The sequence below is a fragment of the Neurospora tetrasperma genome (genome assembly GCF_000213175.1).
Source record: "Neurospora tetrasperma FGSC 2508 unplaced genomic scaffold NEUTE1scaffold_3, whole genome shotgun sequence".
Lineage (NCBI taxonomy): Eukaryota > Fungi > Ascomycota > Sordariomycetes > Sordariales > Sordariaceae > Neurospora > Neurospora tetrasperma.
This window is the reverse complement of record NW_009799101.1, coordinates 2052996-2078513: the sequence shown is the minus strand read 5'-3', so window position 1 is coordinate 2078513 and position 25518 is coordinate 2052996. Positions and strand designations below refer to the sequence as shown.

At 52.6% G+C, this 25518-nt stretch overlaps 7 protein-coding genes across 7 annotated transcripts; 4 read left to right on the top strand and 3 right to left on the bottom strand.

The window, feature by feature from the left end:
• Positions 1-3287: 3287 nt before the first annotated feature.
• On the top strand, positions 3288-5379 carry NEUTE1DRAFT_116927 (Serine/threonine-protein phosphatase PP1; the record flags this gene model as incomplete). The annotated part of the gene is made up of 6 exons (XM_009852528.1): positions 3288-3372; positions 3521-3857; positions 3961-4362; positions 4443-4742; positions 4804-4832; positions 4922-5379. 5 exons carry the CDS (start codon positions 3678-3680, stop codon positions 4935-4937), a joined length of 927 nt encoding a protein of 308 aa, XP_009850830.1.
• A 1983-nt stretch (positions 5380-7362) lies between these two features.
• NEUTE1DRAFT_62896 (uncharacterized protein) lies at positions 7363-8442 on the bottom strand (the record flags this gene model as incomplete). Its single annotated transcript, XM_009852527.1, has 2 exons — positions 7363-8007; positions 8250-8442. Coding segments are annotated over 2 exons (753 nt in total), but the record flags the coding sequence as incomplete, so codon positions are not given.
• A 365-nt stretch (positions 8443-8807) lies between these two features.
• NEUTE1DRAFT_94828 (uncharacterized protein) lies at positions 8808-10529 on the bottom strand (the record flags this gene model as incomplete). Its single annotated transcript, XM_009852526.1, has 3 exons — positions 8808-9596; positions 9692-10045; positions 10355-10529. 2 exons carry the CDS (start codon positions 9850-9852, stop codon positions 9476-9478), a joined length of 282 nt encoding a protein of 93 aa, XP_009850828.1.
• A 1771-nt stretch (positions 10530-12300) lies between these two features.
• NEUTE1DRAFT_62889 (uncharacterized protein) lies at positions 12301-16111 on the top strand (the record flags this gene model as incomplete). Its single annotated transcript, XM_009852525.1, has 2 exons — positions 12301-12375; positions 12606-16111. 2 exons carry the CDS (start codon positions 12373-12375, stop codon positions 15780-15782), a joined length of 3180 nt encoding a protein of 1059 aa, XP_009850827.1.
• Positions 16112-19215: 3104 nt separating this feature from the next.
• NEUTE1DRAFT_109929 (uncharacterized protein) lies at positions 19216-21467 on the top strand (the record flags this gene model as incomplete). Its single annotated transcript, XM_009852524.1, has 3 exons — positions 19216-19792; positions 19865-21079; positions 21385-21467. The coding sequence occupies 3 exons, from the start codon at positions 19216-19218 to the stop codon at positions 21465-21467; spliced, it is 1875 nt and encodes a 624-aa protein (XP_009850826.1).
• A 47-nt stretch (positions 21468-21514) lies between these two features.
• NEUTE1DRAFT_81564 (DNA-directed RNA polymerases I) lies at positions 21515-22563 on the bottom strand (the record flags this gene model as incomplete). Its single annotated transcript, XM_009852523.1, has 4 exons — positions 21515-21753; positions 21809-21928; positions 22002-22283; positions 22388-22563. 4 exons carry the CDS (start codon positions 22429-22431, stop codon positions 21717-21719), a joined length of 483 nt encoding a protein of 160 aa, XP_009850825.1.
• Positions 22564-23607: 1044 nt separating this feature from the next.
• Positions 23608-25447, top strand: NEUTE1DRAFT_81560 (uncharacterized protein; the record flags this gene model as incomplete). Its single annotated transcript, XM_009852522.1, has 2 exons — positions 23608-24975; positions 25183-25447. The coding sequence occupies 2 exons, from the start codon at positions 23615-23617 to the stop codon at positions 25445-25447; spliced, it is 1626 nt and encodes a 541-aa protein (XP_009850824.1).
• Between the last annotated feature and the right edge of the window lie 71 nt (positions 25448-25518).

The following is a 25518-nucleotide window of genomic DNA, read 5'->3' as shown; positions in this document are numbered from 1 at the left end:
GGTGTGTNAAGGGGGGGGGGGGGGGCTAATGGAGGGGCTGCCCCGTCTTCCGTGGTAACCCAAACAAAGTAAGTCATGCTACTCTGGGCAGTCTAGGCCTTGTACGGTGGAGGGGCAACACGAACGACAAAAGAGCTCTTCCGGCCAAGTCGTTTGGATGCAGTGCCTAGTCTTGACCGGTAATTATTAGAGGGGAAAGGTGTTGACGGGGTGACAAAGCAAAAGAAAATCGAGCTTCGAGCTTGGGTGACCCCCATTGATTCGGGCTCGATGGCAAGGCACATAGTCGATCCTCGCTGTAGCAGCAGAACAGCATTGGACACTCCAGGAGCTGCTGCAGTTCGAGCCTCGTGTCTCTTGGATTCCAGAAGCGGACGAGGGATGCTGTGTTCGACGATATGTACAAGGTCGTCAAATTGGAATTGTCTGGTGGGGCAGACTATGCACTTTGGATGATGAGCTGCGGTTGGAAGACTTCGGGAAGCCAGCCGTTGAAAGGCGTTCGGTTTTGAAAGACTCAGGGCTGAACGAATGCCCAGACATAGCAAGGATCGTGAGGATCGTTGTTTTGAAGGGAGACCTGTCCGAGCAAATCAGGAGCCGTCCCATCTGACGAAACGGAGTTGTGACCCGGAAAGTCGAGGAGAACGGCAATGAGGTGAAAGTGACAAGGGAGACCTCGACACATTGCTGAAACATTTATTCTTAAGTTCTCCAGGTCCAGGTCTTAGTTCAGGCGCCGTTGGCCCCGAGATAGGTGTAAACCGAAAGTTACCAAAGATATGGGTTCAGACATAGTGGCGCCTAGTTGTTGGTTTTGTGTGTGTGATATATTGCTATGTCTCGTCATGGCGATAGCCCAAAGCGACCAACCACCACTTCAAGGGATAAAAGGTCGGAGTTTCCATGCTCTGATGTTGTTGTGATGGTCGAGTCTCTTCTCATCATATCGCAGACAAGTCCAAGATCTTAGCCGACTTGGACCTATCAGAATATCTTTCTCCTTGGCGGTGTGGCGATGGTGGTTCAAAGAAAGTCAGTCATGTTGACACTAGTCTGCATGGACAAGGTACCGAATTCTAGCAACCCGGTAATTTTGCCAAAGGGCTTCCTTTTTGACGGAAACTGGCATTCTTGAGTTACCAGAATCTCAGGTTTTGATATGCAGCTAAGCATCACCTATGACCGCAGAGGACTACCTAGATCCCCAAGATGCCCAAGATTCTCGACAGCCTGACTGAGGCTTTGCGCATTTGCTGCCGAGATCCCAGTCTCACTGATCTTGCGGATACACGTCGGCGGCTGAGTCGCTCGAATGTTTTGCTCGTTGTTGACTGGATATCCATTGCCTGTCGACCTGTCTTTATACTCCTTCGCTTCGAGCTGTTGTAATCATGCATACCGGGTGCTTGTGCCTGATCTAGGTAGGCCATGGAGCCAGGCTGCCCTGCCTATCTTTGCGTTTGCGGAACCTGATGCTGATGGTGGGGGGAAACGAGCAAAGAGGACAAAGCCGGAATGCCAGTGCAAAGTAACAACAAGGCGACCAAGAAGGCATTCCCGTCTTTGCTGTTACCGTGTACATACCAGGTAAGGTGTCACACTCACAGTCCACTATCTCTACACAGGGAGGGGGAAGTTGGAGGGTTGGGAGAGATGGAAGTTCCAGGCGACATCCACCAACGGGATCGCGAGCGGCTTTTAGGCGAGCCAATCCCAGGCCTAGACCTGCCAAGGAGGGTCCGGTGTTCGGGACTCTTGCTAACAGAAGTGCTCGCAGTTGCGGGGGAAGGCAGCGCAGCTCCTACCCAGTCGCGTTAGTGAGCAACATGGACCGACCTATCATCATACCTGCTTCCCCAGAGGCGAGTGCATGCAATTTTTCTCGAGCTAAGTTGGAAGGGCCGCTTCACTGCAACTGGAAAGGGCACGAGGGCTCGGCCAGGATTTGACGGAGATTCAGAGCGGGCGCGAAACCTACCTACCTGGCAACCTAGGTAGTACCAACTACCTACCATAACCTAGCTCACTCAATCTGAGCCTGTCCTTGTTTGGGTCCTTTCAGCCGTAGGTAGGTATGTTTTAGTTAAAGTTGAGGGTTGTTCTTGCCTGCCATCGCGTCGGATGTTTCGAGTTTTTTTCGTTCCATGTCACTGAGTGCTGTCCTGTTCATTCCATCGATGTGGATGAGAGCCCAGTCGGCGGAAAAGATCACAACTGCACCGAAACCCGACCCGACCGGACGCCTGTTGTGGTTGTAACGATAACCTGACTGGCAGGCACTGAGGTGACCTGACCTGGGCTTGAAAGAACGCGGACCTGAACCTGGACCTGCCTGCCTGCCTGCCTGCCTACCTCTACTGCTCTCCACTGCTAGTAGTCTGGAAGCTCTGTGCGTTTCATTAGTTGCGTTGCGTGCGTGTAAATCTTGCTGCTCCATCGGCCCAGTAGCCCAATCCCTTCTTTGCGTCCCCGTCCAGTCCAGTCGCCAGTCTTCTCTACCTACCTCTACCTAGCTCATTGCCCGGCCGGACCCCCCCCAGCCAGCGGGCAGCCCAAGTGGAAGCGTCTGCGCTCGTCCGTCTCCTCCCAAAACTCTCTAAGCAACCACCACCGACGTTGATTTTTTTCTCCCGACGCTTTCTATCCCAACCAAAACAGGGCGACGTCTTTAACCACAAAGAACGCGCATTTTCAACCCCACCCTGGCGATAAAAGTCCTATTATCATAGGCATCATCTCGCGGTATCTCGTCTTCTGGCCTCCGTCGCTCAATTAGACGCAGCTTTTTCCAGCGACCCTCCGACCGGCCCAGCGCTCTGCACTGCACCTCGCTGCAGCACTTTGCACTCTCCCGGGCAGTCCATCGACCAGTTTTTCCCGACCGTGGTTTTGGCAGTGGCAGTGACAGCCTCTCCCGCAGTCTCAGGACTACTTGAACTCCCCTTCTACATCCGACCTTTTCGACCCAGATTTTCGACGACGACACGGCGTTTTGCCCCAGCCCCGTCCGCGCGACAAAAAAAAAAAAAAAACCACGTTACCTCACAAAGGACGATCAGAGACTTCTGGACCCGTCTCCTTTCATCATTGCTAACCCTCTTGTCGCCGCGTACTACCGGACCGATTTCTTCGCAATTCCGACGACGCTGCGCTAGATTTGCTTGCGCTTGCTCTAGACCGTTCGCACCTTCGCCAAACCCAGTGACGATTTACTAAAACCAAAGCACAACATTCGGTATCCGAAAGAATACCTATCTCCAGAAAAAAAACACAAAAAAAAAAATCACCGCTTGCTGTATTCCCAAGGAGAACGCGTTCGCCTCTCCAAAAACCCCCAACAATCGCTTCTTGCTGGGATCGCTTCTGAGCGTAAGTTGATCAACTGCCGTTACATTGCGGCTTCCCAGTCTCTGCCCAGCCGTCGCTCCTCCTTCATTTTCCCGCCATCGCGATCGCGTGCGGCAAACCCCAATCAGAATTTGCGTCGTCATTGGCAATGTCTAACGTCTTGAATTAGTCGTTTAGCTTTGCAGAAGTGCATCTACCCAGTTTCCTACTCCTTACGCGTGCCGCTCTTTTAGACCTGTCCCATCCGACTAGCTGGGGTTTGTCGGTCGTTACCGTGACTTCGAAAACCTGTGCGCGGTATCTCTCCGGTTGGTGAGGATTTTGCAATGGCGGACCATACCGAAGTCGACCTCGACTCTATAATCGACCGCCTCTTGGAGGTGCGGGGCAGCCGGCCTGGTAAGCAGGTGCAGCTGCTGGAAGCCGAGATTCGCTATCTCTGCACCAAGGCCCGTGAAATCTTCATTTCCCAGCCCATCCTGCTTGAGCTCGAGGCTCCTATCAAGGTAAGCATTGTGTTCTTTCTATTATCCCTTTATTCAGCCTCGGCATGCGCCATACTGCCCCTTCGGCAGTGTTCATAGCTGACGTCGTGCCCCACCTCCCTAGATTTGCGGCGATATCCACGGTCAATACTATGATCTCCTCCGCCTCTTCGAGTACGGTGGCTTCCCTCCTGAGGCCAACTACCTCTTCCTAGGTGACTACGTCGATCGTGGCAAGCAGTCCCTGGAGACCATCTGCCTGCTCCTCGCCTACAAGATCAAGTACCCCGAGAACTTCTTCATCCTTCGTGGCAACCACGAGTGCGCGTCCATCAACCGTATCTATGGTTTCTACGACGAGTGCAAGCGGAGGTACAACATCAAGCTTTGGAAGACCTTCACCGACTGCTTCAACTGCCTACCGATCGCTGCCATTATCGACGAGAAGATTTTCACTATGCACGGTGGTTTGAGCCCGGATCTTAACTCAATGGAGCAGATCCGCCGAGTCATGCGACCAACTGACGTACGTTACACCATTCATGCCCGGGCTTTCCGTTTGCTCAGGCTAGTTGCCGTAACATGAGACACTAACAATAGCGCCAGATTCCTGACTGCGGTCTTCTTTGCGATCTCCTGTGGTCGGATCCCGATAAGGACATTACTGGCTGGAGCGAAAACGATCGTGGTGTTTCCTTCACATTCGGTCCGGATGTCGTTTCTCGCTTCCTCCAAAAACACGACATGGATTTGATCTGCCGTGCTCACCAGGTTGTTGAGGACGGATATGAGTTCTTCTCGAAGCGCCAGCTCGTTACTTTGTTTAGTGCCCCCAACTACTGCGGCGAATTCGACAACGCTGGTGCTATGATGAGCGTCGACGAAAGTTTGCTCTGCTCTTTCCAGGTATGTTTTCTGACTTTGGCAAGCTCCGAGACCCTTGCACTCTTGCTAACCCCCTTTGCAGATTCTCAAGCCCGCAGAGAAGAAACAGAAGTACGTTCCCAGTCTCAGATGAAGCAATTCAAGACCCCCGAGAAGCACAAGTAAAGAATTTTCTTACGAACAAACCCATTTTCCTTTAGGTTCGGCCGCCGATAAACGTCTGATACTTTCGCCCGCCCGCAACGAACATGAGTATCTTACCGTCAGCTTGTCTACCGCCGCCGTGTTTCTTGATCGCCAGGGCTCCCAGCCATCATCCCGTCTGCCGTCTGTTCCGACCACTTCTTTTGGGGAGGTCCTCGCCCCTCTTGCCGCGCCAACGAAACGAAAGCCACGTCTGCCCGTCCTGTCTCTCCATCCGTCCGGTATCCACACAACTCGAGAGGGTAGGAAGGAAAGGGAATCTTTTTATATCTCGGGGGATGAATAACGAACGACCTTTTCTTTTTCTTGTCTGGTCACTACTCCTGCTAGGAAAGGTATAGATAAGCAGTGTGTGTCTTGGGGGGAAACTAGTTGTTTTGTGTCGCTTTTCGCCAAAGGCATATGTCATTCCGTCATGGGAGAGTGTATTGAAAATTTGTCCGTTTACATCCGCTCCAGCACTTTCTGACTACGGCATGCTGTGTTTCGCCACTCCGCTAGTTTCCATCTACGGCTCAGTTTCGAAAGGTATATACGTTGCAACAGCATCATAACACATCTCCGGTTTAATCTACCAGCTCATCGGCCCAGTCAAACAACACTTCCGCCTTACCTTTCTACGGCTCTCACAACCTAGGCTCTTGTAGTTAAGATGATCAAAATGGCCAGGGCACCATCGCAGAGGTAAAGCCACGAACCTTGCAAACGGATGAGACGGAACGCCTTGGTGATACCAGAGAAGAAACGGATGGGATGAAAGGCGGTGGTTTTCTGCGCTCAGGCCCGATTCTGCCACGCTGGATGGATAGAAAAGCAGGAGAGAGGCGTCGGGCAGGACAGGACAAGGAGAAGAAGCACGATATCGCGTCCTAGGTTATGAAAATGAAGATGATAGAACGTCTTGGCAGGCTCGATTTTTTCTTGTTTTTGGGGGAAAGGGGAGGGGGACGGTTGCTACTGGGTGATTATGAGGCGAAAACCATGCTGTATTCGAGAAAGAGGAGGCAAGCGTGCCGGCGGTAAGGAGTGCGCGGGGCATTGACCGATGGGTTGATCAATCAGGCTCATCGTGAAAACGTGAACTGGCGGTGGCATACGGTGACTGAGAGGCAAGAGTGATACTGAGATACAGGTTGTCGTCGTGTTGTGTTTGGAATTCCTGTATGTTTACCAGCATAATTATACATTACGATTGAGCGGGATAGAATGTGGTTCTCGAAGTCAAGTGAGTCGTCTAGCAATGCGTATATTACGTTGAAGATACGATGAGTGGGACGAACAATGAGAGGGGGTATCGTAGCCCTATTTGTCAAGTATGTGGAAAAGCCGGACGGAGAGGGATGACAGAGAAGGGGCCTGGAGTCTTCAGCCGGGGGCTGGGGGTTGAGCAAGGGGCAGGTATCTTTGATGTACATGTGAACGTATCCTCAATATTTTGTTTTGTTACTTATTGCTAAAGTTTCTTTTCGTTTTAGGTCTTTCTTTCACTTTGTGCTCCCTTCGTTCCGTGAGCTTTGTTTTTGTCGTGTATCTTGCGTTAGATAATGGGAAATATGAAGTCAAGCAGCACTGGTTATACTCTTGTGTTCATGAGCTCTCACAAGGCTTACTGCCAACAAACATTGCCTCATAGTGTTTTTTCCGCGACACCTTGCTGTAATACATTTCCCTCCATAACTTCGTAGTCTCCGAGTGTCAATACGAGCACGTTGATGATCACACTTGAATGATAGGATATTCACAGCAATCCGAATTCTGAAGGGGAAGAGTGATGGTGAATCGATCTCATTAGTACCTACTTCATCTTCCCTTTCCATAGTGCGTTGTGAACTTCGCGTGTTTACTTGCCTTGGGGCATCTACCTTAAAATATCTGGAAACTGACTATCAGGAAAAGCTCACCCATTTTCTGCTTCTTTTCTACATCTGACATCTTTGACTTCACCCGCTCCACGTTTTCCAGAAAGCAAATTCCTCGAAAGGTATATGATCTAGACCCGTACCTGGTTCATCTACCCTGTTTTAGGCATGATACTTGTATGTCAAAGGATCATCAGCTGTTTTCGAATCCCCCATACGTCGATTTGTTTCCTCCTAGGCTCATGTTCTCGGCGTTCCCCATGGCTTCACTCGTCACCAGGCTTCTCAAAGACCGCAGCCCTGTTCTATACTCACAGTGAAGCGTCATCACTTATATCTACGCAGTATAACTCACAACCAATCTGAGTTGACTTCGACAATTTATTACGCATTCAAATCGAGCCTATGGAAGAAGGGCGAAGCAATAGCGCTTGTGCTTATGCACAGAGAGAGAGAGAGAGCGCGAATATCCCAACCCGACTAGTTATCTAACCTTCGAAACCACAACCCATAACCATTTAACCAGATATCCCTCCTTTCTCCAATATCCCACCCATCATCCATCCCCTAATTCACTGTCCACCCTCCAAGTCCTTATAAGTCTCCTCAGCCATCCAGCTATAATCAGCCGTCTTCTTTTCTCCGCTACCTCCCCTCGTATCAGTTCCAGTTCCTTCCCCCGTCGTCTTACTCTGCTCTCCGCTTTGCCTCCCACTCCCACCAGCATGCCCTCCTTCAAAATCCCCTCCCTTGTAAGTTTCCTCAGTCATCCAGTTATCGCAATCGGCACACTCTGTCTTGTTAGAGGTACTTTGCTGCTGGGGGGCAGCAGCCTCCGTAGACTTGGTTCTTGTAGCTTCCATAGTAGTAGCTTCCGTAGCCGGCTGCTGCTGCTGCTGCTGCTGCTGCTGCTGCTGCTGTTGTTGCTTCTTGGAATAATCCCGATCAACATGCCCCAGATTTCTCTCCGGTTGAATCACGTCTCTCACCCTCCTCTTGAGCTCCTTGGTTTCGGGGAAGCCGCCGTCTGTTTTGCGATCCCAGATTGTCTTTTGCTGTATTTCGGGAGTGGTGAAAGCTTGGCTGTCCAAAGTGGTGGTGGCGGTGGTAGCAGCAGCGGCAGCGGCGTAAGTGATGTCGACGATAAAAGTGCCGCCTGTTGAGGGCTGGAGAGCGACCTCGCCGAGAGAGGTGGAAAAGGTTGAGAGGAGTTCTTGGGCGTACTGTGTTTGAGCAGGGGAGTTAGAATTCATGGAGATATGCCTGAGGTTCATGTGGTTCATGTGTATTTGACGGGAATGCGGTGGATGAATGTGTGGATGATGAATGGTATAGGTGAAGTGGGAGGGTGAGGCGGGGGTTAGGGAATTCAGAAACCCTCTTCCGAGACGGTGAATAGATGACAGTGGCGAGACTCGAAGCGTCTGAAAAGTACGTTGATATCTTCAGGAAACTTTCTACTCACATATGCTGCCCTAAGCATCCACTTGCACTGCGTACAAAAGCGGATGGTGACACGAGGAAGTAAAGTTGGAGTCGAGGCACTGGTAGTAGTAGGAGTTTGGTCCATCATCGTTGTGTGTACTGGGAAATGCTATGTCAAGAATGAGAGTAATGTACATGTATATATATTCGCGTAGATGGAGGCCTCTCGATTGTTATGGACTTTGCGTGTTTTTCTCACTCTGGTCGGTTTTGGGTGGCGGCGTGTAAGTGGGAGTTCATGTGATTTGAAGGAAAGTCCACACGAGAAACGGCTAAATCCTGGAGCTGTACTCAGCTCCATAGATGGGTTCCGCACCCCGAATCGCCTGTGCGTCATCACGCCTCCGAACTACACATGAGTTCATCAACAACCAGAGCGAGATCCCCAAATGGATTACTATCTTGTGAGGATTTGCCAAGCGTCAAGTGCACTAATAGAGACATTTTTCAATGTCTATTTCTCGACCCAACTGCAGCAATCCATCACATAGGATATCAAATTCCGTTGATGAGGAAACTGGAGCTATTTTGATGCATTCATTCAAATATCATCAGTTTGAGTAGAATCGATAGTCTAGTGCATTTCATTTGCCTCACTTATCATGTCGTAAGCCCCTTCCTTTCCAGACCCAGAAGAGGAAGCCGCGCGAAAAGCGCTTCATGAAGCAGGATATACACATGTAAAAGACAAAAAAGGGAATCGAGAAGGCCGAGTATAAAAGAGTACAACCGGGGAATAAGAAGCGAAAAAAGAAGGAAAAAAAATATAGAAAAATAAAAAGGTATTACATGCTGAAGAGTCTGCCGAGCCTGCCTGCCGTAGATCCGAAGTAACGGATGGGGGTATTTGAATAAGCATTATGGTCAGGCCAGCCGTCGTGTCTTCACTCCTCAAAACCTTTCTCCCCGGTTTGACGTATCGTGATAATGGCGGCGACAAGGACGAACTGAAAAAATGTCGACCTCTTTCCCTCCCGATGATGGACATCTGATCGCTCATAATCTCCGATAACGTTCTCGGCCTTCCAAACCAACTCCGTCCGGATCCAATCCCGCTTGCAAACGACGGTGTCCGCCCCTCCAAAAGACTTTCGTAGGAATCGCTGTTTCGAAAAGCTGAACTGATCGCCCGTGCTAAACAGAGTGACTCGAATGTCCTCCCCTTTTGTCGCCACATTGATGTCGTAGCTTTTCGCAGTTGGCAATTTACATGACGACGCAGCACCCGCTGCTCTGTTGTGGCAAATACGGGTCTTCGGACTTGGGCACCGGCCCCCAAACACTTGGTACCATGTAGTCTCGTGTGCTGTTGCAGTAGGTGATTATGCTATATAGAGAAAAAGAAACGACTGTCAGCCTCATTGAACCGCGACCGGCACATGTTGCCGAACGACCCGAGCAACAACGAATGTCAGTTCTCACCTCTTGGCTGCCTGGCTAACCGGAATCCTCTCCCTTTCCAAGTCCTCACGTAGTCGGTTATTGAGTTCGGTCAATCGACGGAGTTTTAGATCGGCCATGCTTTGCTTGTTCTTCTTGATTTGCGACGGGTCGCCGACATCGCGAGAGGCGTACTGAGGCATTTTGGCTGATATTATCGAAGCCTCGACTCCAGGGTAGGAATTAAAGGAGTGTTGGAGTGTCGTCGGGGACGTGGGCGACAATGGTGCTGCGACAAAAGCCGACAACTAGTTCGGACAGGCTTGGTAGTGAGGAAGGGTCGCAAGTAGAATTCGGGGTCGGTGGCGCTGTGGATCTTTAACGATAGGAATTAAGCTGTTTAGACATGCCGTGTCAGCCGTGTTGTTCAGATGTCGTCGTCAATCGCCATTCATTCACTCCAGTCGGTGGTCGGGGTCGCGCTGATGCTTGCTCGTTGTCGGGGGGACGAAATGGAGAAATAGTTGAAGTTCGGGCTCCTCCCCCGGCGGTCCTCTGTCCTTGCTACTGACGGCTGGCGATTAGGCGGCCACGAATGGGACGGACGGAGGTGCCAAACGTGAAAATGAAGGGCGACGGCCGCGATGGAGCATGTGGAAAAATTGCGGCAAGCAGATGGAACGATCGGAAATCGCGAATACATACCGGATACTCTTGGTAAAGGGTAACCTCCTGGCACGCAACGGGGAAAAGGTGATGTCGACAGTCGATAGTTGGGTTAAGCGAAGGGTCGGAGAAGGCGCAAATGGATCATTGACTGTCCCGAGTATTGAAGAGAGGGAGGAATTGCGGACAACGATGCCAGGAATGCTTAGGACCGACACACGATTGACGATTCCTAATAGCAAGTCTTGGGAAGAGAAGGGGCGCCCATATGGAAGTTCCTTCATTCCTTCAGTGCCACTGGCGGGCCCCGGACCGCGACGGGGGTCAGTGCGCAGCCTGTAGAACCAGTAGCAGCGCAGCAGGGAACGGTTCGGTAGGCGGGAGCAGTCCGTGCAATTCCCCAGCAGGCATGGACGCCCCAGTTTCCCCCTGCTTGGCCTGCTGCAGTGCTGCGCTTTTACCTGCACTTGCACTGCTGCAATGCTGGTCGCTTCGGTGCTGCACTCCTCTTCCGGGCAGCCAAAGCAACCCAGGGCGACGAGGAAAAAAAAGGGCCAAGTGCAAATGAGACGGACCAGGGGGTCGCTTAGCAAGGTTTGGTTAGATTAACTCGACACTAACTACGACCGTAGACGGAATGGGTGCAGGCGAGTTAGTATCAAGACAAGATAGCAAGTATCACCACGAGCTCCGCATTCAGGATGAGGTGCCGGCCTCCCTATTGTCCTGCCCCATCCGTGCCATTGTGATTGACATTGTTGCAAGCTTCTGGAAGCGGGACTGGAGGTCAAGATCTAGGAAAAGAAAAGGAAGATGGAGGCCGTTGAAGATGGACTGCTGCCACCGCCGCTGGATAGGCAGGGACAGGACTAGTCCGACCAACCGACGGGACCTTTTTGGGATCTGTCGGTGCTGCTGTGCATGAAAGCTGCAGCAAGAATGGCAAATGCAGGGCAGTCTGAACACGACGGGTTCCGCCCCCACTTTATCGTCCCCCCTTTGATGGTCTAGCGGAACCACCCCGGCTCAGCAGGCATCTCCGGACGGGATTGGGAATGGCGCCATTGGGTGGGTGCCCACTTGCTCCGACCGATGATGGACGCGAGCTTGAACGCTCAGGGTGGGACGACGAGGGTACAGAGGAGAGCCTCCTGTTTCTGCATGTATGTACTATGTATGTAATTACAGACCGTGAAGTCCTATGCAGTTGCTGGTGTGCATTCAGCTACAGGAGAAGAGTTTGCAGCCACTCTAGCAGTTCAAGCAGCGATATCATGTGCCTTTTAGGAGGATATATGTTCTTACTGGGGATTACCTTCTCAATGCTCGACCGAAGTTCACCACGATTCTGTTCCAGGTTCCAACTAAGCCTCAAGTGCAATTTCGTCGATGACAGCCGTAGGAAAGCTTGGCAAGACCGCCGACGGTCCGTCATCGGTCAAGGCGGGGGTCCGTGGCCCGGCAGAGAAGAACGTCGCCAGCGGGCTGGGAACTCGGGCACAAACAAAGAACAAAAGCCGCTGTGCACACACACCATGGAGCTCCTTTCTAGTGTAGGTAGTGTAGTGTACACTGGGCAGCACCAGACGCCAAGATGGCAGAACATCCCACTTGCCCTTTGCGACAATCCAACCTTTTTACCATTGTGCAGAATAGCCTCACAGCAGATCACGGTTAAGATCAAGAAAACAATTGCATCTCAGTCAATCCCAATTGCTACAGCAGTGACCAAACATCCAATCGCACAACAACTTGCACTTCACGCCTCTGAAGTTGTTGTCGCAGCGACGTGCTCGATAAGCTGCATCACGTGACTGTCCCGCATCATCCCAGCCCACAAAGTGCTCCTCAGCAAAATCGAGCCTCTAGCCTTGGCCAGGGCTTTTTTTGGCTAGCAACGAACTGAACTTCTCCACGAGGCGAAAAAATCGTCCTGGACAGCGCAGCCTCAGCCAAAGTCTCCAGCATTTCTACGTGCTGCTTTGCGCGCCGCGTCCCCTATCACCACTTTATCCATATCTCCTCTAGATTAGCCAAGTGCCGAGGAGTTGCCCATCATGGTGAGTTGGGAATACAGCCTAGCCTTATGGTTATGGCTTCGAGTTCATATTATCTTCTGCCCCTCCTTTGACTGGAAAGCCAACTCCATCGTCACCTACCTCATCACCGCCCACCCTGCCCTCCACCCCCCCCTTCAACCCTCGACCACCCCCGCTCTCCGCCTGTCCCGCTCACCACCAAGTGTCGTCGTGTGTTGTGACCCGTGGTGACCGTTACTGATCATCAACAGCCTCCCCCACCTCACCAAAAGCCTGAGAATGTTCTCAAGCGCGCCCACGAGCTCATCGGGGTCAACCAGGCCCCCGCCGCCCTGACCCTGCTCCACGAGCACATCACCTCGAAGCGCTCCCGCAATGTCCCCATCGCCTCCCTGGAGCCCGTCATGCTCCTACTCGTCGAGCTCTCCGTCGAGCAGAAGAAGGGCAAGCTCGCCAAGGACGCCCTCTATCAGTACAAGAACATCGCCCAGAACACCAACGTCGCCACCATCGAGTTGGTTCTCAAGAAGTTCATCGAGCTCGCCGCCGAGAAGGTCACTGCTGCCCAGGCCAAGGCCGACGAGGTCCAGTCCAGCATCGAGGCCACCACCTCCAACATCGACGATCTCGAGGCCAGCGAGACCCCCGAGTCCATCCTGCTCGCTACCGTTTCCGGTGAGCAGTCTCGCGACCGCACCGACCGCGCTATCGTCACTCCTTGGCTGAAGTTCCTTTGGGAGGCTTACCGCACTGTTCTTGACATTCTCAGGAACAATGCCCGCCTCGAGGTTCTCTACCAGAGCACTGCTATGCAGGCTTTCGACTTCTGCCTCAAGTACACCCGCAAGACCGAGTTCCGCCGCCTCTGCGAGCTTCTCCGCAACCATGTCCAGACCGCCGCCAAGTACTCGGCCCAGATGCACGCCATCAACCTGAACGACCCCGATACTCTTCAGCGTCACCTTGAGACCCGTTTCCAGCAGCTCAACGTCGCCGTCGAGCTCGAGCTCTGGCAGGAGGCTTTCCGCAGTGTTGAGGATATCCACACCCTCCTCAGCCTCAGCAAGCGCCCCGCCAAGAACGTCATGATGGCCAACTACTACGAGAAGCTCACCCGTATCTTCCTTGTCGGCGAGAACTACCTCTTCCACGCCGCTGCTTGGGCTCGTTACTACAACCTCTTGCGCCAGTCTGCTGCTCTCATTGCTTCTGGCCACAGCAAGAAGGCTGATAACCCGGCTTGCAGCGATGCTGACCTCCAGAGGGCTGCCACCTTTGTCATTCTCTCCGCCCTCTCCATTCCCGTCATCAGCACCTCGCGCTCTCGCGGTGCCATGGTGGACTTCGATGAGGCCCGCAAGAACAAGAACTCTCGTTTGACCCACCTGCTCGGCATGGCCCAGGCCCCTACCCGTGCTGGTCTCTTCCGCGACGCCCTTTCCAAGTCGCTCCTCCGCCGCGCCCAGCCCCAGATTCGCGATCTTTACAACATCCTCGAGGTCGACTTCCATCCTCTTTCCATTTGCCAGAAGATTTCCCCCATTCTTGCGGAGATTGGCGCCGATGCCGAGATGCAGAAGTACATCCTTCCTCTTCAGCAGGTCATTCTCACCCGCCTGTTCCAGCAGCTTTCGCAGGTGTATGAGACTGTCGACCTTGAGTTCGTCGAGAGCTTGGCTCAATTCCCCGAGCCTTTCCAGGTCACTCGCGGCACCATTGAAAAGTTCATTATGAACGGCAACAAGAAGGGCGATCTCGCCATCCGCATGGACCACGCCACTGGCGTTCTTAGCTTCGACGCTGATGTCTTCTCTTCCGCCAAGGCTGTCCACGCCGGTTCCTCTGCCGGCTCTGCCGAGAGCGAGACTGGCTCTGTACAGCGTCTCCAGAGCACTCCCTCCCAGATTGTGCGCTCTCAGCTCACTCGCCTCGCTGAGGCTCTTTACACCACCTGCCGCTATATCGATCCTAGCTTTAACGAGGCTCGCATCAAGGCTCGTGATGAGGCCCTTGCTCGCGCTAAGGCTGGAGCCGAGAAGGAGCACCAGGAGGTCCTTGCTCGCAAGGAGATCATCCAGACGCGCAAGGATAAGGCTTCTGAGGCTCAGGCCCAGAAGGAGAAGGAGAAGGCCCGCAAGAAGCTGCTCCAGGAGCAGGCCCTCCAACAGGCCGAGGCCGCCCGTCTTGCCGAGGAGCAGAAGCTCCGCGAGGCGAAGCGTCTTGCCAACGAGCGCGAGCAAATCAAGAGGAAGGAAGTTGAGGCCCTGCTCAAGGACATGAAGCTCGAAGAACTCCAGGGTGAGGACATTGAGACCCTTGACAGCAACAAGATCCGCATGATCAAGCTCCAGCAACTCGAGCGTGAGAAGAACAGCGTCGCCGAGAAGCTCCGGATCACCGGCAAGCGTCTTGATCATCTCGAGCGTGCCTTCAGAAAGGAGGAGGCTAAGAAGCTCCCCGAAGACTACGCCAAGCAGCGCGAGCGCGATCTCGCTGCCTACGAGCGTACCAAGGCACAGACTCTCAAGGAGGCTGAGCTTAAGCACAAGGCTGATGTTGAGCTTAAGCACCGTCTCACTCGCCTCATGCCCTTCTACGAGTCCTTCAGGTCTGACCTGCACGAGCGTCGCCGTGATGAGTTCGAGAAGCGCCGTCGTGATGCCGAGCGTGAGATGGAGAAGCAGATCAACGCCCGCCGCAAGGAGGCCCGCGAGAAGAGGATCCGCGAGAAGCGCGAGCGTGAGGAGCGTGAGCGTCAACTCCGCGAGGCCGAGGAGCGCGCCGCCAGGGAGAAGGAGGAAGAGAGGAAGCGTCTGGAGGCTCGCCGGGAGGAGCTCCAGCGTCTCAAGGAGGAGAAGGAGAAGGAGCGTGAGAAGTTGCGCGAGATTGCTGCTCGCCAGCAACAGCGCGAGGAGGAGGCCATGGCCAGGCGCAAGGCCGAGAAGGAGAAGCTTGCCGCGACCCCTTCTGCTTACAGACCCCCCGCGGCTGCGGAGCGTACCGAGGCTGCTGCTCCTCCCCGCATTGCCCTCGCTGGCAACCGCCCCAGCTGGAGAGAGCGCGAGGCCGCCAAGGCCGCCTCTGGAGAGACCGCCGCTCCCGCACCTGCTGCCGCCGAGCCCGTTGCCGAAAGACCCCGTGCCGCTGCCCCCCCTGCGGAGAGGACAGAAGCTGCTGCTCCTCCCCGCCTGGCCCTTGCCGGCAACCGCCCCAGCTGGCGTGAGAGAGAGGCTGCCAAGGCCGCCTCCGGAGATGGTAATTCTGCGGCCGTCCCCGAGAGGAGCGCTCCTCCTCTCAGGGCTGCCGCCCCTCAGAGAGCTGGATCCGGTCGTCCTGAGAATGATAAGGACGTCCCTCCTGCGGAGCCCTTGAAGGCGAGCGGTGCTCCCGGCAAGTACGTTCCCAAGTGGAGACGTGAGGGTGCTTAAGAGCACTTGTTCTCATGGGAGTTTAAGGGTTGTTCGCGCTCCCTTTTTTACGAGGTTCATGTAAATTAGTATCACGTAATATGGGGAGCACCTCTTGCAGTATAGACTGGATCAAAAGTGGTTGTGCGTTTTTCTTCACGTTTATCATTCATTCATTCAAATGGTCCCAGTCCTCCCAGACGTTGATGGTTAATAATGGTCATAACAAGTCCCAAAAGCTGTTTACGACTTCTTCATGCGGCGACCGCTTTCACAGTACTTGATCAACCTCTTTATGTTCCGTGTAACGTCTTGTAGCGTACCTTTGTAATTCAGTGACAATTTGACCAAAGATCCGAGGGCTTGGTTTCGGGGTAATTCGAAATTACGTTGCAATATTAAAGGACGAGTTACTCTCCGTCCACCGTCGCAGCTCCACTGATCAAGATGAGGACGGGGCAGCGATCGACCCCCAAACCCCGTCGCTTGGGAACACCCCGGTCGACGATCACTACCTTCATCACGGTGACAAAGACACAAAGTCTTCAACAAAGCTTTTCGTTTTTCTTCTCCCAATTTCAAGGAAAACTGTTCCATCGGCTCTGTTTCACACTCCCCGGTACTACACTATCTGACGTGCTAAGCTACCCCCTGAGTTTGTCGCATCAGCCTCCTTCCAAACATCCCGCCATCGCATCGTGTTTTCCGGCTGTCGCGTCATCTTCCGTCGTTGTCGCACCTCGCCGTTGTCAATATTGCACTTTTGATATTGCTCAAGGGGTTTCTTTGACGTTTCGCAATGCTTGCTGTGACGGTGACCGGGAGAACTGAAAGGGAGAGCCGGGGAGGTGAAGTTGGGACATAGGACATGGCTGGACATGTCGATAGGTAGGTATTTGTGTATGTATATCATATATCACGTGTCGTGAGGAACTCCATGTTACCAGAGTTTCTCGCGCCTTACTGTGCTACCTATTCTGAGAGGCTGGTCATGCTCACCCTCGTATGCAGTGAGGCGGCTGCTCCGCACTCACAAATACTTCACACATTCGGCACCCTACAACACGAGGTTGTGGCTAATCAAACTTTCCGACGTTTGTTTTCTAGCGCGAACTACCTTGTTAACGGCCCTGTTATATGGGCCAAACTTGTGATTGATCAAATTCGGGCAAGCAATATCTGGATTTGAATTGTATAATGTCTGCTTTGGGACAAATGGTTACCGTTGTGGAAATTCGAAGGAATCTTCATGTGCCACAAATGACCACAAAAACAAAAACACAAGAAAAAAAGAAGATATTTGGACATGAGTGATTATGAAGGAAAGAGTCGGCAGACTTACTTGGGTCGTTACTGCATAGGTACAGGGTGCCAGATTGACATTTAACATCGAGACATGGTGGGGTTTCTGGTCTTATTGTTTGGGTTTTATGCTTCTTCTTCGATTTCTCCCGAGAGAAGTATGAAGAGAGGCGCAATACTATTTAATGTATGTCTCAACATCAGTACACCTCCCGCTCTCGTGACAATAGCTTGGGTTAGTTTTGCTACAACCAGTAGTAGTAGTAGTTCTTCCGGAATTACGAGACATCCGCGAAAGAACGTATAGCCTCGTCACGATACTTGGATTTTTTCCACTCCAGGTCGATGCATCCTTTTTCGAGGGCAAACCGAGCCGTGTGCGAGAATTCTCCAGCCCAGCAGGTGATGATGGGCACAGCCTTATTTTCATGAGGTCTGCTCTTGGTCCCTTGGCCCCATCGAACAGGTGCAGATGTTCAGATTGAATAATATATGTAGTTGTCAGGCTGCTGAAGCAGACCTCGAAACCATCGTGATTACCGTACTGTAGTTCCCGTTCACGGGAGAGGTAAACATGTAATGGTAGCTTGGGCATTGAGATGTCTCCAAGCTTAAAGCCGTAATATGGCGAGATCAGGACATCATTGATGGTATATGGTTGGCTTTTTCTTCCTTTCTTCCAATGATCATTGCGTGATATTTCTTAAACGTCGTAGCTGTTGATGGCCCCTGGACTATATTAATAGCTGGAACTCATTATCCATACAAAAATAAAGATGAGAATGCGAAGTTGAAGATGGCAATGAAGAAAGTTGAAAAGTAAGAATCGCGTAACGCCGTGAGACTGATATCATCTAGCCTTGAAGGCATTGAAGGAGACGGAGAGAGGTATAAAGGATATACATTGAAGGCTTCTGTGGCGCTACGAACCCTTGTCATTGTCCTATGTTGCTTTGAACGGAGGATGATTTTTCTCGTGGGGGGGCAATAATTTGAAGAGCTTCAAAACTTCCCTCTTCAACCCATCATCGAACTGAACTGACCAAACAAACCAACTTCGTATTGTAGATGGACCGCATGCAGGTACCCGTTCCCTATGACAGCAAGATATTGGGGCAGGACGTTCATCCAAAACCCTTATCAGTTATTGCAGCTCCTCCTCCTCAGCTCCCCTACAATAACATCATGACTTTCTCCTTTCGTACAAAATCACATTGAAGTTGTAGAAGTATGACCTAGACCTCTCGATAGAAACTTGCAAGTCTTCAATAATCCTACCTCTACAACGGAGAGCCGGAAAGCATCAGACCGGATCAGATCAGATCACGTCCCGTCCCGTCTTCCCCTGTTCCCGTTCTCAGCTGAAGTGAAGCCGGAAGGTGATGGTTGCCTGAAATGAACATGAATGACATCTAAGGTCCCAAATGTAGAAAAGGGAACGATTTACACATTGAGATTACGTGCCGGAATCCACGAAAACAAAACATCGCCCCCTATGAGGTGAAAGTGTGATGGGTCAACGCCATGGGCTTACACCGAGTTCAACACGAGGGCTTCATTATACATATATCGGAACGACGCTTCATTTCCAGCAACCTCGGACCTGTTTCCTCAGCCTAGTCACTTAGCCATTGTCTTACTACAACGCCATGACGTTGAAGTCTCTCTCCTACACATTGAAAACTCAGTGAGCTCCAGTCCCTTCGACTTTTCTATTCAGCTTACTACCTTCATATATTGTGATGGGGTACTCAGCTGTTTAATGGCCCATCATCCAAGTCCCCATTCCACTAAGTTGCGGGTAGGTACCTTGACAGGAAAAGTATGTAGTAGAGTTTTGCCGAGAACATGAAATTGGATATCACTGTTCTTTCCATATTTGGGTCCGAAAGGCTTCGGTGACCGGATGTCCAACGTGATGTGGCGTTGTTGTGTTAATTGCAGACTGGACGCCGGTGAGCTCAATACACCATCTGCTTCTGAGAAATTTGTAGAATGTATACCGCATTGACTTCTTCGCACCATGACCGCTTCAGTGCCATGATTCTCATATAAGACAACCTGCTTCTTGCTGCTCAGCATCTGAACTTCTTCCCCCAGCAGCACTCCAACCATCCCAAGGGGTTCTCACGGTATTCAAATCGTCACCACCATGGCTTCGCTCACCCTCCGAGCTGCAGCACTAGCAGCCATCGCCCTAGTTCACGTTGGTGTCCGCGCAACAACCATCGAACTCCCTCCCTGCCTTGACCCCTTCCAGCCCTTCATATACTCCGGCTGCTACGCCGACACCGGCAACCCTCACGCCCTCAGCCTGCGCAGCCAGCTCGACCAGCAGGACATGACCATCGAAAAATGCGTCTCCGTCTGCAAGGGTAACGGCTTTCGTTACGCAGGTCTAGAGTACTACGGCGTGTGCTACTGCGGCAACACCGTCAACGGCCAGCAGATTGACGAGGAGCAGTGCAACTACCCTTGCACCGGCAACTCCTCGCAGGTCTGTGGAGGCACTGATATCATATCCGTCTACCAGGATCCCACTTTCTTGCCGGTTGATGAGGTCACGGTTGCGGATTATGACCATTTGGGATGTTGGACTGATGATTCCGAGTACGGAAGGGCGCTGGCTTATCCCCAGGATCAGCTTGATGGGTCTACCTTGACGACGGAGAAGTGCTTGCAAGCTTGTCGGGATGGGGGGTATCCGTTTGCCGGGACTGAGTTTGGCGGTAAGTAGCAACTTGTTACTTGATGTCGTGTGAATGAGAGCACTGGATGCTGACTTCCTAATCCACCCCTAGGCGAGTGTTGGTGCGGTGTTGTCATAGGCAATGGGACCTTCTCCGCCCCTGATAGCGAGTGCGATATCCCTTGCAACGGAAACTCCACGCAGATTTGCGGCGGACGTGCTCGTCTCAACCTCTACGTCGCCAACGAGCTTCAGTCACTCGAACCTTGTGGCTACGTGCCGCCTCCCCCAGAAAGTAGTAGCAGCTCTTCCGTCACAGCATCCTCATCAACAACTCCAGTTGCTTCTTCGCAATCTACCTCCGACATAACCAGCTCGACGGCGACGACTTCTGACATACCCTCTTCTACTACTACTTCTTATACCCTCGGCTCAACTACCACCACTTCCACCACTTCCATCACTTCCACCACCCTAGCCACCACCACTTCGCCACCCCCTACCACTACCTTAACAACTGCGTCCACCACCATCACCACCTCCTCCTCCATCTGCAAAGAAACAGTCACCCTCCCGCCCACCTGCGAGTACAAGTGCGGCAAATGGTGTTCCTCCCCTTTGCCGGACTGGGACTCCCCCCAGTCCTGCTTCCCCAGCCACGCCAACTGCTTCCTCCAAGTATCCGCCTGTTTCAAGCAAGCCGGATGGCCGGGGGCGCTCGACTGCTTCGGTTTTGCCGAGTGGTGCTCAGCCCTGAGCACCTACTGCAAGGGATCAAGCAAACCGGGGGGCATCTGCTCCAAGAAGGATTTCTGGAATCACAAGCCGCCTTCGTCGCCCTCCCTTGGCGGACCTGGTGTTCCGACAACGACGGTGATTACGGTTCCTTGTCTGCCTGTTAGCACTGGCAAGCCGACATCTACTTCCATTCCAACGTCCACCAAAGCGGCCACGTTCACAACCACCACCACCACCTCCACCACCGGCACCAAATGCCCAATCCCAACATCCACCTCCCTCTGCAACCCTCCCAAAAGCAACAAACCCCCCGTAGGCGGGATCCCTCTCCCCGTGGTAACCTGCAACGACCTTCTCTCCTCTTTCTCGTCCGGTCACCCCTTCAAGCTGTACACGGACTCGGACTCGAGCAAGTGCAAGTCATACGCTCGCTCGTCGTTCTCGACAGCCTGTCTGGATGCGTGCCAGGAGCAGTACGATGATTGTGTGGATGTGTACGCCAAGGGGTGCAAGGAAGGAAAGTACGGCAAGGATGATTCGACCTCGTACGCGGGGGCGGTGCTGAAGTGTAAGGAGCAGTATGCGGATTGTAAGTTGGCGAATTGGGGGAAGAATGCGGGAGCGAAGTGTAAGGTTTGGGGGACGGGGCCTTGGTGAGGTGCTGAGCCGTGTGTGGTGCTGGGATGCAGAAAGAAAGGAAGGGAAGCTTGGGAGAGCTAGTGTTCATAAGGATGTTCCTGGACATGCGTGGTGATAGGGATGGCGGTAGGCTTGACACGGACGTTGTTCTTCGATTCTCAAGTTGATAATTTCGTATGAGTGTTATACTCTATATCTTTTCTGTATAATTGACGTATATAATTGATTTAAATTTTTGCTATCGCTATAGAATAGCAACTGGAAATCTAAGCAGATATCAGCATAAGAAGTGCGGCGGAAACAAGGCTCTTGATACCTCATATGCCCAGGCCTGTTGAACAATAGCACGAACGTACAGGACAATGACTGATCAGACGCACGTGAAGTTTTGAAGGGCCCTTTATTCAACTCGAGGAGCACATTGCGCTCTTCTTGTTGCCCTTTGGATCGAGTCCAACCGTCCCAAAATGATCAAATATGGTGTATAAAATTTCAACCTGAACGCCCTCGCTAATGCAATTTTGTGTATTTTCTGACCAAAGACTGGGTCGCCCCTATTACCCCTGACGGGTCTTGTAGGTTTCCGTTTACTGCAGGAGCTCCTCGCAGGTCCAGTCCTCGTAGCTACGTAGGAATGTTAGCGAGTATTCGGCTAGGTGCTGGAAAAAGGATAACTTACTATCCATCAGGCATGTAACGACGGACAATCAGAGGAATCTTCTTCTCGCGCAGCTCCTTGATAGCAATTTGAAGAGGATCCGTCTCGCCCTCGAGATCAACCAGCACTGGCGCGTTCATGCTACAAAGGTGGTTCCTTGTCAGCCCAAATTCGTCCCTACAGTCGTCCAAGCGCCACCGATGAGGAAACCCACCTGATTTGCAGAGCACGTGTGCCGAGAATACGAGCTTTCTCGTACTTGGTCATGTAAGGTGTCGTGGAACGCTGGTCGTTGGGAATCTTCTTGTCCTTGTGGGATTTCTCGTTGCCCTTGCCAGCATTGGCGGCCGCGCTAGGGTCACCCGAAGTGACTATGTTGTTGTCGTTTTCGGCCTCGTCGACTTCGTCGCCGGGTCTGCCCGCTACGTCGTCGTCCGCGGGCTCGGGTTCGGGCTCGTAGTACTCATCCGGGTCCTCGTCGAAGGCGGGCTCGTCGCTGGCGGCTACGTGTTAGCATCTCTTGCGCTACGCATGAGTTGCGGTATCATATGTAGAGGTTGATGCCAAGGACTAGGTGAGTAGGTGGCGTTGGAAACCTACATGGGCTCGCGATCATCGTCACCGTGGTCACCGTAGTCGGACATTTTTGGTGGGTTTGTTTGGGAGTTGATTGATGTTAAGGATGATGAGATATAGGCTGCAGCTGCACAAGTAGAGGTATGTGGGCAAAATGGGATTGCCCAAGACGCGTGGATGTGGAAGACTGGACGTGTTTGGCCGACCGTGGATGCGCAAGGTGGTGAGGGAAGGCCGAAGGGCTGACAAAAGGACGACAGAAAATTCGAGTGGGGCCGCTAGTTTATGCAAGGCTGAGCCGCGCCAAGACATGGAACATGAAGAGACATGGGGGGTGGGGCCAATCGATGGGCCATCAGCTTCTTCATGGGTTCCTCCCTCCAGGTCCCCCGAATTTCACGAGGCGGGTTATATCTAGACTACCCCCTCTCCCTATATCTAGACTACTTAACCGCTTAGGGCATGGTTCTGAGGCATTTGACCTGTCTCCCCAATCGCTAACATTCTACCGCGAGAATAAGGCCAAAGTCTGTTAGCCTATAATCGGTCATTTTCGAAAGTTCCTCCAAAAAATAGTTGGTCACTTTAGTCAGGGCATTGCACCTTCACCAGATGCATTTCCCCCCAAAAAGAGCGGGTTAAGCCCGGACTCCGAATTCCCGTCTGAATGAGTTTCTTTATTACTATCTATAGTAAGCGAATATTCGGCCGTAGATATTGCTGCAATTTAGGTGCAGCGTCTAGTTTTGGAGTGTGCTTTCCTACCTAAAGATACTAAGGAATTGGAAGTTTCAGCGTAACAGTCAGACGGTCGATTTGCAGACCTGACGAGTACTCAATTTCCTTAGAGTTTGGTTTGCAGTTCCTGCGAGGATTTCTTTTTGTATGGTGGTTAAAAGCTGGGAAGCCTTGCCTGAAGCGGTTAAGTAGTCTAGATATAGGGAGAGGGGGTAGTCTAGATATAACCCGCCTCGAATTTCACTCGCTCGTAAAATTGCCTGCCGGTGCTGGAACCGGAAAACGTCAGATAAACTTTTTGAAGCGGCAGGGACACCCACCCCGGACGAAAAGTCCAATCGGCAGGTGCAATGCAAAGGTTCCGTCACAAATGTGAACCTCCAAAAAATAAAAAAAACCCATCCAAGCGAATTTCCCCAAAAAGCTTGGGGCTCCCTCTCTCCAATGTCGAAGCTCCAACCAAGTCCAGGGTAGCAGGCCACGGCGACCAGTGCTGCTACTCCAGGCCTCAAAATGAAGCGAAAACAGGACGACGAGCGCCCTGATGGCCATGATGGCCCCGACCATGCTCAAGTCCAATCCAAGAAAAGAGCTACTGATTGGGTCCAGCAGCAGGAGAAGGAACTCTCACAAGTAGACCAGCTCGAGGCACCGGCCTTACCCTCGCAATCGCAATCGCCACCTGCTGGTGCAGAGGCGGCAGCTTCTGATGGCAACGGCAACGACAGCCTCGAACTCGACCCCGACTCGGCCTCTGTCGCCTCGGTTGCCAACACCTCCCTTACCCACGCCGACCCGACGACTACGGTAGCAGCAACTAGTATCAACACTACCACGACTCGTGCTTCGCGCCGCTTCCCCTCCGATCTCAAGACCATCAGGTGCACATTCGCCGGTTGCACCAAGACCTTCAACCGCCCTGCTCGTCTTGCTGCCCACCTCCGATCCCACACAAACGATCGCCCGTTCAAGTGCCCCTACGATGACTGCGACAAAGACTACCTCGAGGAGAAGCACCTCTCCCAGCACATCAAGGGATCTCATACCAACGATCGAAAGTACACATGCCCCGAGCCCGGGTGCGGAAAGTCCTTTGTCACTAATACTCGACTTCGCCGCCATGCTCTGGTTCACGAGGGCGCCGATCGCTACCGCTGCCGCGGCTATGGGGACTGTGTTCAGAGCTTCCGCAAGCACCAAACGCTCCAGAGACACATCCGAACCGTCCATCTAGGCAAGTCGGCATATCCATGCGGTAACGACGGGTGCGACGCCGGCTTCGACACTGCAAGTGCCTTGCGAAGGCACGTAGAGCGCGAGCACGGTGACCTGAAGTTTTGGTGCGACGAATGCAACGCTGAAGGAGAGGGTGATGACAATGGAGGTCGCCGTGTTGGATTTACCACGATGCTGCTGCTTCAAGCTCATATGAAGAAGGAGCACAACAACTGCGCCTTTTGCGGTATCAGATGCGGTACACAAAGCAACATGATGCGCCATGTTGAGCTCTACCACTCAGCCAAGACAGTCGAAGATCGAAAGACGATTGCTTGCACGTGGGAGGGCTGTGACAAAAAGTTCACGCGTGTCTCCAATCTCAACACGCACATCAAGTCTGCCCACGAAGGCCATCGTTTCGTCTGCGGACAGACCGATACTTACGATGCCAAGGTTTCGGAGATCGCGGATTGGAACTTCGCGGAAGAGGGTTGTGGCCAGGGATTTACCACCAGGGTCAAGCTGGAGGAGCATGTTCTTCATGTTCATCTTGGGAAGAAGCGTCCACCCAAGCTGTATCCCGTCCCTTCAATGGTCGCCCAGACTCAGCAAGCTCAACAGGCTTTGCTGGACACTCGTGACCTTGCTTGCCCTGCGTACGGATGCACCGCTCGCTTCATTCGTCATGCTGATCTGGACAGACATATCCAAAATGACCATGGCAACAATGGTATCAAAGAAGAGGAGCAACAGCTGCTGCTCCTACCTCAATTGCATACAGGCGAGGAACAGGCAGCTATGGTGCCATTTCCGAGTGCTGCCAACTTGAGCGTTGACGATCTAGGATATGTCATCGATCCTAGTTTAGAACCCCAGCATCAGCAAGGAGATGTCCACTCCGCATTCACCTCAGCTGGCGCTACCCCTCCCCCTCAGATGGAGCAATTCACGAATGCTCCAGTTAGCGATGGCGGAAATCTCGGCGCTGCGCCTTTCTGGCTTAGTGATCATGGAGATCCGTTCTCACTTCAACACCAGTCGCCTGTCTTTGAAGACTGGGCTGCCGACATGCAGCTGTTGATGGGCCAAGATGGTGAGGGTTCGGACCCGCAGTTTGCTAGAGCATAGATGATGCAGTAACACGGGTTAATGGTTCACAATGGGGGAATTGTCGACTGCATGATGTTGCATTGCTGAAA